This window comes from Buteo buteo, chromosome 18 (genome assembly GCF_964188355.1).
Source record: "Buteo buteo chromosome 18, bButBut1.hap1.1, whole genome shotgun sequence".
Taxonomy (NCBI): domain Eukaryota; kingdom Metazoa; phylum Chordata; class Aves; order Accipitriformes; family Accipitridae; genus Buteo; species Buteo buteo.
In genome coordinates, this window is record NC_134188.1 from 3,559,944 (window position 1) to 3,574,299 (window position 14,356).

A 14,356-nucleotide genomic window follows, 5' to 3' on the forward strand; every position below is an offset into this window, starting at 1 on the left:
TACATAAGCCCTCACATTGTAGGTAGGGTATACACTATAAATAATTTATACAATGTTTAAAGAGAAACTTCCTCTACAGACCAATTTCATAACTGCTTATTTGTGAATCTCTGTCTAAAGCATCTGAACTGGCCATCTGAACACAGTCAAGATCGGATAGACTGATACTTGTCTTACTGTATGTTTCTACCATCTTACTTCAACACAGAAGCAAAGTGCTACACATGTCACTCAGCACATGGTTCAGATTCTCTGCTGTAGTAGAGGCAAGGGGCTCTTACTTACCACCAAACCAGGTAAATGATTATTTTTATGAGCAACTAGCAGTATCATCTGAATCATAAGGCTTGGTGACAGTTGGAGATTTACTACTATGATGGCTTCTGAAAAGAAAGATTCAGTCCAAGCCTCAGTGAAACTTGCTGACAACTCTTCCGCCAAAGGAAAGAGATCTACACTTGATCCTAACCAACAGAAAAGAACTAGCTGAGAATGTAAAAGTGGAAGGAAATTTAGAAAAACAGATTATGGAACAGAATCCAAGAGCTGTTGGTTGAAAGGGACCTCTGGAGAACATCTGATCCAGCCTTCAACTCAAAGTGGGACTACCGTCAACACTAGATCAGGTCAGCCACGGTTTTACCTAGTTGAGCCTTGAAAGCTCCAAGGTCAGAACTTCCTCAGGCTCTCTGAGTAACCTGTTTAGGTGCTGCAGTGCCTTCCTGGGGAATAGTAATTTAGTTTATGAATAGAAGGTAGTGAACGAGACAGATTACAGAAATAATACAACCGACTTCAATGCATTCAGAATTTGCAGGAAGGAGCCCATTAGAAATAACTTCATGGGGAAAGGAGATAATGAGAGGTAGCCATTCCTTTAGGAAAAAAAAAAAGACAGCAGAAGCACATTCTATACCACTGAAAGACAGAAAATATATTAAGGCATACATCTGGCTACATCACAAATATTTCACTCAGGCAAATACTCATGCAAAAAAGAAGAACAGAAACTGAAACTGTGTTAAACTACTAACTTGGGTACTAAAAATAGCATGGTGATGTAGGCACAACGATCAGAGAGGGAGATGCCAAATAAACTAGTAAGAAAAAGAGAGTATGTCAAGAAGTAAACTAGAAATAATTAAGAGGAAGGCCAAGGAATCACAATGGAGACAAATAGCTACTAACAGATGCTACTGAAAAGACTGATGTGTTTAATGCCTTCTTTTGCCCTATTGCTCTCAGAAAGGGCACCTGTGTACAGGTAACAATGAGACATTTATGAAAACTCAGGCAAGAACAGATCTTGCTAGTAAGGGCTTGGATATTTTTACATCTTTGCAGAATAGGGAAATTCATGCTATGATAGTTATAATACTGGCTAAAGAGGTCTAGGAGTCAAGTATCTTTGACAACGCACAGAACACAGGGTGTTGTAAAAAACTTGAGGAAAGTGCTTATCAAAAAAAACTCAAGAGGAAAAGAATTAAACACAAAGTTCAGGAAATGGGGGAACATGTAAGACATGAATAATAGGCAGTATAGATTTGGTCAGAACAAATCATATCAAACTAATTTTCATGAAAGGTTAAAATTTTCTATTAGGAGGAGAAGCAATTGATATGTTATATATTAATTCATTTACTATCTTAGAAGTAAGGCAGAGAAACCTGGTCTAGAGGTAACTAGGTGTGCAAAACCAAATTCAGAAGTTAATTATCAGCAGCTGACTGTCCAAGTGGAAAGATGAATTGAGTAGGATTCCACTGGGGACTGTCTCAGGCACTAACCAAGTCATTAATGAAAATACTGATCAATGTAATATGTGACACGCTTATTAAATGCATGGAAGATTGAGCTGCAGGGGCTGCAAACTCCTTGGAAGCCAGGATTAGAATTCAGGCTGATCTTGATAAACTGGAAAAGTGGTGCAGGGAAAAGAAAGAAGGACAAAGTAGTAGGATAAAACAATCCACAGAGCACATTCAGGATGGAGAATAACCAGGAAGGCAAAATTTTGTAGAAGATCATCTGTATACTACATTGGGTTACAAGTGGAAAATGATTAACTGCATTCTACTGTACAGCAGTTAGCAGAGAGAAGTTTTAAAACAGGAATACCTTCTATGACACAGGTAATTCTCTTACAGTTGGTGCTGTTAAGAACTTAGGCTGAAATACAGAACCTGCTCTTGCTTTTCAAGTAATACACAGACTAACTGAAAAGAGCCCATAGCAACAGTGAGAAGTTTAGAAAATGTGACTTATGGGGAAGGTTGAAAGAACTGAGGTTAAGTAAGAGAAGTTTGGTGTAGGTGAAGTCATGGTAATGGTTTTCAAATATAAACAGCAACTACAAAGAAGAGAAGTACCACTGTGTATAGAGCAAGAAGCCACAGACATAAAAAACAGAAAGAGAAGTTTTCAAGCGATAAGGAGAGTTAAGCATTGGACTACATTGCCTAGGAACGTTGTGAAGTTCCATCTTAGCCTAAAGGTTAAGAACAGTCTAGAGAAAAAAGTTAAAAATCATTTGACTGGAATGAAGGTTACAGTTGATCCTGTCCTGGGCAAGATAAGGAACATGAACTTTTCAGGTCCCTTCCAGCACACATCTACTCATGTATTTTAACAGTGCTAGTTTATTTTATGAAAATAACTTCCTCAAAGCATTTCAGTGATGGCTTCATCAAAAGCTGACCAGTGTACTGTTTCAATTCAAGAAAACATATTCTTCCTTTACTGCTTTCCTTTTCAGATATTCATAAAAGCAATGATTAATCTACAGCTACGAAGATAGCAGTCTTGAACAGTGTTTTAAAATATTAAAATGTGAAACAGCAAGAGACTGTACTTTGGTATCTATGTATAGTACTTCACTAAATACATTTATTTAGCAATTACATGGACTGTAAGTTATCATCTCAGCTATGTCCTTCCAGGTGCAGATTACAGTGGCTGAAATCTTTCAAGCGAGGTCTGAATGCAGTATGTATGTATTTTATGACATGAGACTACTGTTAATAATAATGCCAACCACCAGCATATTATGAATAGGTATACGCCTGCATATAGTTGCTGAGCTTTGTGTCAATGTAAATAATAATGCAATATTCTCAGAACATTTTCTTCTTAACTTCAGGTTTCCTCTTCTGAGAAGAGGACTTTTCATAACAAAAGGGCTTGACTGTGGAAACTACTTACTAGCTCTCAAATCTACTTGTCTTGGAACTGGCTGGTCTGCTGGAAGACATTTGATTCAATGGAATACCAAGAGGCAGCCATAAAGATAATCTAGAGATCTCTGAACTATGACACGTTTACAGGGAAAGTACTTCAATAATTTCAGGAATTTTAAACAAGTTTAGCGTGTTGTCGGCAAACATCCAAGATACCATTAACTTGATGCAGACTGAAATGTAGGTGCCCTGGAAAATGCACTTCTTTCACTTCACCAAGTATTTAGTTGACAAGCTCCTCCAAACAAGGATTTTATTTCACAGTTAAATATTTTGGCAGTACTTTGTGTTGCAAGCCTAGCACATATTGGGCTTGTTTCTGAAACTTCCTGTTGGTGAAGGTCAAAAGTCTTTTAAGTTAGTGGACGAGTAGCAAAGTTTGATGGTGCAAACACAATACAATTCCAGACAAGCTGGGATCTTATGAAAAAAATCTGGGAAAATAATACTCCTATGTTTTAACTCTGAAGAGGAGAACAAAGCTTTTTTTATAAACTAAAAAAATGGTTTTGTCTCCAGCTAGAAAATTCTGGTTTGTTGATACTATTAACGCCTTTTTTTTATTTTTTAATTACTGTTATTCAAGTTTTGCTGTTGTTTAATTTTTTTGGAGAGCCGTATTGTATCTTTCTCCTCCAGTATCATCTGAAGAAAATGAGTAGGCTATCTTCTGAATATTAGGGCAAGCACAACAGCAAATGTAGTGTGTGCATGCCAGGATTTAAACAGATATTTTACAGGTGATGTTTAGGTCTTGCGTTACACAGTTTTATTTATTTAGTTTTCAGAAGTGTGACACCAGTTCCTTTTCACCGCTTCAAGGAGAACAAAAAGGACAAATAACTCTCAGAACACTTGGACAGGGCTATTAACCGCTGGGACTGACATAATGGCTGAAAAGCTCAAATACACATCATAAGGAAACACAGGACTAATCTTCAAAATTGAACTCTCGTGCACTCAAGTCAGTACTGTTTTGTTCTTCCAAATGGGTATTTATCAGTGTTTAAAAGAATGCCTATACGGCGCCCATATATACAGTGCTGTAATGTTTAAAGGAGGACAGAGTGTGCAGCTAGAGAAGACACCGATTAACTCCAGTGGAGCACAGAGGAAACAGGATGGAGAAGAGATTCTTACTGTATGATGCTTCTTTCTTACAAGGATAGTCTTAAAGATATGAAAAGATCTTAAGACTGTGTATTTATTAGCAGGGTACCCATTGCTAGTAAATAATTGTGTACTCTGCAATCATGGGTACTTAAACACTGCGTGAAGTTACCTGGCTGCTGTGTACACTGCTGCAGCATGCTAAACATCCCGCAGCTGCCTCATATAAAGCAGCAGAAACTATTAAAAAAGGCTTTAAGACTAATTACAGGTAAAACCAGACAATCATTCCTTAGAACAGCTTGTAATCTTGACTCCTTTTTCTTCTTACCTTTTTGCAAGATTCTTATCTTTGCAAGCATACAGTTTTAGAAAGGAGAAATGTATTTCTAGTCTTCAGACTCAATCTCTAGAATTTATGTTACATGATGGCAGCTGGATATTTCTATTCAGTTAGGTACAGAATATTTAATAATGTTGACATTTACATGGGCATGGTCAGAATTCAACAGTTTGAGATGAAAGAACAGATTAACAATAGTTTGAGATTAAAAAGCTGTTTCCTGTCTCTTACAGTTATTGTTTCAGGCTGTTTCTAAAGCACTGAAGAAAATACTCTTTAAAGTGGATCCATATTTTATAAGGTTATCTCCAAACATGCAAGTATAAGATACATACTATTTTTATGACAAAACTGGTGCTAGAAGACAGTTCTGCATGAAGATCTACTATGGCAATTCTGCAGCATGCAAATTTACAATGGTTATATACCTAGTAGTTCACTACTGGTATTACTATCAAGAACTGTCCTAATAGCCACACACAATCTAAACATTTTGATTTTCTATCTTCAACTTATTTTCTCACCTTAAACAGGGAAGAGAACACATGAAATGTATACACTGCACAGGAACCATCAGAGTCGCACATGAGCTGGTTGATATGACTACGCCAGGCTTCTTCTGCATCATCACATGCTGCTGGCTGAAATGCAGCAAGGATGGCAGAAAAAAATGGTGAGGGAGGAGGGGAGGCATTTCGATCAACATCTCCAAAACTGAAGGAGAAAAAAAAATAAACTCTGATGAAAGGAGAATACCAAGAAGGTGGCAGATAAAATACGTTATAGCAGAATGATATAATCACAGGACCAATTACAGCACCTTTCTAAAAATATTCATTAACTTTCAAATTACTTTTGAAGGTTGGCAAGATGTTGGCTACAACAAGAAAAACCTCCAAATCAGAATCCCTATCTTCAGGCAGCTATCATCTATCTTCCTCCATCCCAGAATACTTGAATTGTTTTATCGTACCATTGTTTGGAGGAAGAAGGCTGAAACTTCACAGGAGGATAAAGCCCATGAAGAAAAACTCCTTTTCTAGGAAAACTTGGTTTTAATAATGTATAGCAGAAGTACTGAAAAGAATCTCAGCATGTACAAACTTTATATATACTGACCTGCTTGGTTTCCCCCCCAGTGTAATGGATTGGAGAAGATCCATCCCTTCTCCACACTGTTCTTAGGACAGAGCATTATTTTGGCACTCCATGGTCAGTGAAACAGGCTGACTACCATTTTTAAAGGGTACTAAGCTACTTGAGCTTGTGTATTTTCCTTTGGGATAGAGAAATACTTCCTATGGCTCCCAAGAACAGGAAATGTGATTCTGAAACATGGTGCTCAGACAGAGAGCGAGCTTCTTTATATATCCTCATTCCTTTCCGTTCTTTTCCATAAGTACGGGCTAATTGCAGTCTAACTCAGCACCCAAAATCTGAAAGAGCTCCATAAGGCATGGAAAAATCTTGATGCCTTGTTGCAACATATACTGGGCCATGCTCACCAGCAGCCTCAAGAGTATGCAGATGGGATTTTTGACAATATCGTGACTTCCTTATGACCCTTAAGAAATCAGAAGGATGAATACATGGGTGACCTGTTGAACAGATAACTAAGCAGTATTTCCATTACTGCGAATCTTTAAAAACCCCTTTTCAATTTTGATAAAAATATATTATATATATAATGACTAACTGCATAGATGTATGTAGAAATCCTATCTTGTTTCTCCTAGAAGGAAAATCTTGGGCGTTTTTTTGAGTTGTGTGATAATTATGCAGGTAATTAGAGCATTGTCTTCTAACTGCTCTAAACTCATGAGAATTCTATAACTCTGGTGGCCAAAAAGCCATTCCATTAACTAACACCTTGTTACCACTTCGTTGTACAGTGTAAAAGAAAATTTATGAATAATAGCATATACAAGTACCTAGCCAGAGCAAATTGTTCCAGCCTGTCAACTTTCTCTTCAGTCTCTGTCATATCCAGACTAAGGCTATCACTGCATTCAAATGCTCCAGGGAGCTCATTTGTAGACCCCGAAAGGTCATCCTCATGGACTGCTGTATCTTGTTCTTCATGGACAGCTTCAACCTAGGGGAGTGAATGATGATGTCTTAGAAAACAGCAAATTACTAAGTTAGTTCCACTACTAAATAGAAAGCATTTAATGAAAAAACCCACATGACAACATATTAAATTGCACAGATATATAAAGTCACAGATTATAAATGACATGAATCAAGTTACACTTCTTCAAAAATATGCTATTTGCTTAACTTGCTGTCTTGGATCAATATTATTCTCAAGGCATTTCTTCAACTTAATTTGTCTAGCAAAATTTCAGATTTCAATGCATTTGGTAACATAGCAGGGGAGTGTTTTTTCAGGCAAAACAATCGGGTTTTTGTTACTGTCAAGCTGTCGTTGCCACTTACCACTTTATAGTGTCCAAGAGTGTATTAAAGACTCTCAAAACATATTGAAAACAATCACTGTCTGAAAGACAGTTTAGAATTGAGAATTATTTTTATCATGTCATTTACATAATAACTTCCATTCAAGAGGAATCCAAAGCATTCTACAGGCCATTAAAAGGATTATGCTTCTATCATTTCCTTCCTTTTTCATCCATTAGCACCTAAAGCTCTTGATTTCTTTTTGAAACCTTCCAATTTCTCTTGCATTTTTAGTCTCAACAAATTTTGTTTTAATCTTTTGGCTTTTGTCTGCATCATCCATAGCATCCTGCAAAGCAGTTCCTGTAGGGATGGATGACTGCAGTGGGTAGCTCAAACTCTTTATCTTTTCTGTATGGGCTATCTCATAAGGTATGTGTTTGTGCACATACGCATACGTGCATGCACATACAAGTGTTGGGAGCGGGTAGGGAGGGAAATCCATGGCAAGTGGAATTAAAAGAGAAAAGTGGCCCTCTGCAGGTTACCAGACCTGCTTGGATCCTACAGATAAATTCCAGGGATTTGCATTTCTAAAAATTAAACAAAACTTGTATCAGAAAGGACAAGATCAGAAATTAAGTAGGAGAAAGTTTTGGTTTGGTTTGGTTTCTAAGGGAAAGGGATATGAATATTCCTGAGTCCAGGGTGGTTGAAATGAATCAGAGCACAAACCATCTTGAAAAGAGAAATGAAAGCTATAGGGCTGAATTACCAGAATATGAACCAGAGCAGCTGGCAAGAAGTGTAAATGTTTTACGCTTCTTCAAGAAGTAATTTTAACCACTTTCAAATATGAAATATTAGCTTGAAAGAACCATTGGTTTGTTCACTGTAATGACAGTGTTTGTATGAGGAAAACACATTTTGATGGGTAAGGGAGGAAGAGAGAGGAAGCAAACACCTCTCACCCACTGGAGTCCAATATGATGCCCAAAAAGCAAAACAAAAAAGTGGACTCCGAATATTCATGCAGGATTGGAGTAAACTTGCAGAAATCGGTGAGTTTAGGTAACTTGAAAAATATATAAACCAGCATCATCTGAATCTTTGTATCACTCACAGCTTTATCTATCACTGCCTTCTAATCTGTTATAAATACTATCTTCATTATTGTGATCACTATCTTTAACAGAAAATAAGTTTAACTAATTGCACGCCGTTAACATAATACCTGGCTTTTGGCACTGAAACATTTGAGAAGAGGCCCACTTAATCAGTCTGTTACTCCCATTCACTGTGTCTGTTTAAAAGTTGAGTTGATATTTTTGGTTTTGCTTATGATGCAACAACTAAACATTTTTGTACAGCACTAAAAAAGTAACAAAAAATTTTCCTCTGCATTGCTGACATATCATTAGCTCTCTGAAAGTAAGAACTCAGAGGAAAAGAGAAACAGGAATGAGCTCAGATTTTCTGTTATCAAATTAAGTAAAAATTATTTAGGTGCAAGTTTCAAGTTTTCTGACTAAAAATTGGATGACTTCTTCCTTAAAATAAATAAAACCCCAGGCATTTTAACATTGTTTATACTGAGTCCAATTTGTTTGGAGTAAAAATACAGACGTATGCATACTAGAAGAAAATATCTTTGAAGCAAAAACCACCAAGGCGGCATTCTGTGTAAAGCTTATCAATTCAAACATCTTTGTAATACTGGCAAATCCCTGTCAGCTTGGGTTATGTATTTCACCAATATCAAACCTGTCTCAGGACTAGCTGAATTTGTCTGTGAATCCCACAAGAAACAGCTGTGATTTTACATTCTTCACTTATTTATACTTTTTCCAAAGCTTTTCATTTTTTGATGAACACTCGTGCATGGGTATTGGGACATTAAAGACATTTTCACAGTAAAGATTCTGAAACTCATGAACTGTGATTTGCAATTTGTAATGTACATACCATTAGCTACTGCAGTTGGATGCATGAGATTAGCTGCAGTCACCACCTGCAAACATATCTGTTCTGACTGCAGCTTCCTGAACTGAAATTCTGCCAACTTCTGCTGCTTATGGTTGTTATGTGGTAACTTGCCTACCAACAGTTGTTTTTTTTGACAAATGATAATGAGTTTACCTTTCCCACAACCATTATTTTGAGAGGTTCCCCTCCTTTCCTATCCTTACCCACATTTCCCTCCTCCTCTCCCTTCTTCCTCCTGGGGAGGTTTCTGTTCAATTCAGCACAATTCCAACCTCCTTTTCTATGACCTCTTCACTAGAAGAGAGGCTGACAATTACACAAGACATATTCTTCCCCTGCCCCATTCTCCTACACTGCTATTTCTGCAGAAGTCACCCAGTTTAGACATGACAGAGAAAGCTTTACTGGTAAGGCAACAGCGTCATAAAGCCACTAACCCACACGCACCCCCTGCTCCAGATTATATTTCTGGAGAGACATTGAGAGGGGTAAGTTCACCGGATCTCCCACAAACACGTATTATCAAACAGAAAATTAAAGAAACTGTCCCCACATTGATAATAACTTACCAACTTTAGTCTATGTTCATCTTCTGATACAATTGTCTGAAATAAACTGTGCTGAACATGGTTGTTGTATCCTTGCAAATCCTGCCTCCCCCCCCCCCCCCAAGATGGCTTAATATTGTGGTCATGAATTTAAAATATCTGAGTGTCTGCCAAAAGGCAGGAACTGAATCCAGTGCACACAACTGTACAATAGGTTCCCACATACAAAAAAATCTCAGAGAATACACGCATACACCCACCACATGAGTTGGCATATCGTTCTTTTAAATCCCTGTGAAGAACAAAAGAATATTCCCTTAGGGTTGTAACTTGTAGCCAGTTCATGAATTTGTCTTCCAATGAGCTTGTAGTATCTTGGTGTGTATGTTGTGCAATATACTTAAGAAACAATAAATAAAATCTTTTAATTAAGAAAGTATAAGTAGAAAGGAAAGAGTATGAATGTGCGGGAACATATGAAAGTATTGTACTATGCCATACACTGACATACAGGAAGTCAGAATGAACTTGCTTTCATAGATGAAACCTTTCATGAAAGTGTAAGTAAAATAAACTTGTAAAAGTGTTACGTAAAATACAGTCCAGTTGGAAAAGAAAGTAAAAATATATTCACCTTGGATCCTTCAGACACTTGGAGATTATTCATATCAGGCAAAGACACATCAAAGCTGGATGCTCCTATATTAAAATGATGAGGGTCTGCTGAGGTTGTGCCACACGATGTAGAAAGCGAGTCAATATGATTCGTATCCTCAGATGGGGAAAGAGTTATAATCTGTTTAAAAGACAACAAAAGCACAGAAGTGAGTATACAGCTACCCTACCACGCACTGCTTTTATGAACACGTAAAGCAGACATTGTCTTAAAGGGCAGTGATGGTGGCTCTCTTAGTTTGTACATGCAGCCATGTAATAACCCTTTTGATGTTTTTATCATAAAAGTCGTATGCAAACATCCCAGAAGTAAACAATGAAAACCTGACACAGTTTACCAAACTGGAGTCTTGTCCTATTTCTTTAAGTATTAGATACATCAGAAAGATTTACTACTGGCCAGTTGTGCAAAATTGTCACATAGTAATCTGTGGAAAAAAGGGCAAATAACCAGACCTGATGTTTCCTGTGTTTCGAACTTCCCATTAAAATTCCTGTTTACATTTGCAAAGAAGGGGAAATCAAGCAGCGACAAAACACTGCATTGAGTGCCACTCCCCAATTTCAGCTGATGAGATTGCACCTGGGCAAGAGGAACCTCAAAGCCCAGCTTACCTAAAACCACAACCCTATTTTTTCTTAAACTGCAAGTTTGCAACTTACTAGGTCTGAGTTCTCCAAGATTTGGCTGGTGGTCAGGTCCTCCTCCTCCGATGACTCATCGGAGTCCTCATGGTTCATTTTGTTCAGGCTGGGCGTGCTCCCCGAGAGCTGGCTCTCTTCCAGCAGCTGCATGTCACACTTGTCCAGGCTATCCAGGGACCGCCTGCGTACTCCCCAGTTGAAGTTGTCCATGCTCTCACCCTGAAATCGGATATAGGGTCAGCGTCCTTCATCTGAAACTCATCGTATACAAACCACTAATCATTAGATCAAAGTTAGGTCAAGAAATATTTTTATGTAAAAATACATACAAACTTGATATAAGCATTATTTTATTTGTTTACCTGGAGATAAGAGCAGAAGCATGGAAATGACAGTTAAATGAAGATTCATTCTTTTCAGTATTAGATGTTTTTCATGCATTTACTGATTTAAGAATTCATTTTTGTAAGTCCACATATACACACACCTCAATACCAGTAGAGCAATGACAGGCAAAAGAAAAGTTTGGAAGCAATTTTAAAGGATTTTTCCATGATGTTTAAAAGTATTAGGAGCACAGTTCATAACAATGGTTCAATTGCAAAACATATGTTAAAGATTTTAGATTCTTTGCATTATATACATAACCATAATGTTGAGTGGATTTGAATGAACCTTTCATTTACACACAAAATGTAACAGCTAAAGCAGCAGACCTTTTTAAACTTTTATTGTAGGACCATCTTGCTTATTTTTGTAACTTGAATTTATCTGAATTATTTGAAACTACACTTTGTGAATAACCTGATTAGCATTGCCTGAGAGTTCACGTTTTAAAAAGGACACAGTCAAATGGACCAAACATTTCATATTGACTTTCAGTTCTGATCCCACCCGCAGCTGCATTAAGCCAAGTGCATTAAGCAAATTGTGTAACTATTTGTTAGGCTGGTGAACTGATACAAAGATCACTTGATTTCTTTCATGTATAAAAACGACAATTAGTCTCCCACCATTTTTCCAGTTGTTTACTTTATGTATTTGCCAGCGGACTCTATCCATTTTCCCTAATTGAGCTAATTTTCTTGCTCCCTTCTCCGAGGGTAGCCAGGTTCCTGTCTGGCAAATGCAGGCGCGTGTCCGCAACCACCAAAGGGGCCTTACACAGCATGAAGGGTCTACCAGAAGTACCCAGTTGCAGTTTTGAACACTTTATCTACATGAAAGTCCTCAACCTTGCATCAACATGGGAAGGAAATTTATGGAGAAAAATGTTTCTGCTTAAGGTTCAGGGCTGACCGTTTTAAACAAAACCATAAGATGCAACACTCTTAAACAAGCAAACCGACTGCTCAAAATTCAAGTTGACAGGGAACTTTTAAATATGAGTTTGACAAAAATATAGTTCTGCCTAAAAAAATCATAATGAGTATCTCCTGGGTTTATGCAGATTAAAATTATGTGCAATCATAGGGAAAGAGGTCTCGGTTCAGTAAGGTCCTTTAAGCAGATTCTTAATTTTAAACACTCGACCAATCCCCATTCAGGACTACTCAGACATTTACTGAATGGGGACCAAACTGCATAAAGTGCAATTAACTAAATTGCAATCTTACCTCCTTAACAATCATCAAACTTGCAAAAATAGATCTTATTTTGCACCATTGCCCTTTATTGCAATGGACTGTGGAATATGATTAGAAAGTGGGAAAGTTCAGTTTCATGACATTAAGCTTACCGCTCATGAACAAATATGAGGAGAAAAGAAAAAAATATTTTTCAGGAAAAAGACAATCCAGAAACGCAAGAACTGTAATCTGCAAGAACATTTAGAACTAAGGAATGCACTACATTCAAGAGCAAAGGAACATGAAATTGTTATGAAGCCTGACACTTTATTGGAAGAACCCTGTGGTTTCATCCTGCAACTGGGATCATATGAGAGTTTTGTGCGGGAAGAGAACAGAACACATCTAAGATTTAAGAAATTAGACCTCTTTAAATCATAAAAATGTTCAGTCCCCAACTATTTATTTTAACAAATTCTTTGGTTGCCCATCCTCCTCCACAAAGGCTGGAAGACACATGCAGCAATGAGCCGTCCTCCACAAACGTATCAGTTACTGAACTGACAAACGACAGAATGACATAAAGGAGCAAGCAAGCAAAGATGACCGTCATCACACCCTGATCCTCAGGACGCCTGGTACAGGTATCAGTAAACTTTGCAGCCCACGTCTGTGGGAATAGCTCTTGCTGCAGTTTTATTCTGCAATGTCTTAAAGAAGGAAGCCAGCAACAAGAAGAAAAATTAAAAGGGACACTTCCAGGGCATGCGGTTAGAAGGGGGAGTGAATTACAAGTGAGGGAAAAGGGTAAGAGAGATGAAACACAGTATTTGGGTTAGCGTAAGCTTGCTACAGGGGCACCCAGAGTCATACTGAATTTAAAGAAGAGGTCAACACATGTCCATGAAGATGGAGTTGTTGTTTTTATAGTCTGTTAAGTAATCTTTCTTTCACAGTTAACTAGGAGGGAAGATGTATTTAAGAGGCTGTTCATTTTTATCTACAGCAGGAGCAAAGCTATCTCCTACCTGCCTGAAAAGCCACCAGTAACATACATCAATTCAAAAGAAAAGAGTCACGTATGATAAATGTGTCTGGCCAGCAGTGAGCAGCTACCACACAGAACTTCCCACAACGACCACCCTCTGGTAAAGGGGCAGACGTGCCCTTGCAGCCACTTTAAACATTGCAGCAACCCAGGGGAAAGGAGAGACACAGAAAGGGCAGCAGAAAGTAACCCTACGTGGGGGACAGCAGCGTAGCTCCTCCATAGAGCCGGTAAGAATCATGCAAAACTTCTTTCACACAAGGTTTTATCCTTACTGTATTGACGAAGTATGCAAAGTTAATGGATTCGCACAAATATGGTAGGGTACAGGCAAAAGTGTTGTGGAACTGCATAGTAAGGCACTACTCCCGTATGGTTGTATCTTTTGAAGTACAGGCATTTTGAGACAAAGATTTTTGGGGGGTTGTGTTTGCGTAAGAACTGATGTACAAGCTACCAGAAACAAATACACAAAATACTGTTGTTGCTGATTTTTTTATCATTTGTACAACTCATTACAATTCTCTATCATTTCAGTTCTCTCTATACATTGATAAACTGCACATTTAGGTCCCAAACTGGCAACCGCTGATGGTGCCTTTTCAGTTTTCTTCACAGGGTAAGTCCAGCAAAGCTGGTAGGAGTATATAGCTGAATTAAGTTAAACTGTATGAATTAATTAATTTCTTCAATTAAATTCAGGCTGGTAGGCAATGATGTAAACTTTCTGAAGAGGTCTCAGGTATCAGCTTTAGCAAGATGCTAACAGGAGCCCATATACCACAAATGAAAAG

The 14,356-nt window shown here is 37.8% G+C and overlaps 1 protein-coding gene across 2 annotated transcripts in view; it reads right to left on the reverse strand.

The window, feature by feature from the left end:
- FRY (FRY microtubule binding protein) overlaps window positions 1-14,356 on the reverse strand; it is a 177,539-nt gene that overhangs the window by 16,242 nt on the left and 146,941 nt on the right. For both annotated transcript variants that reach the window (XM_075050626.1, XM_075050625.1), the window contains exons 52-55: window positions 10,965-11,165; window positions 10,261-10,422; window positions 6,624-6,787; window positions 5,217-5,406 (exon numbers count right to left, since the gene is read on the reverse strand). In XM_075050626.1, coding sequence (XP_074906727.1) covers window positions 5,217-5,406; window positions 6,624-6,787; window positions 10,261-10,422; window positions 10,965-11,165 — 717 coding nt within the window. The remainder of the gene's footprint in view (window positions 1-5,216; window positions 5,407-6,623; window positions 6,788-10,260; window positions 10,423-10,964; window positions 11,166-14,356) is intronic.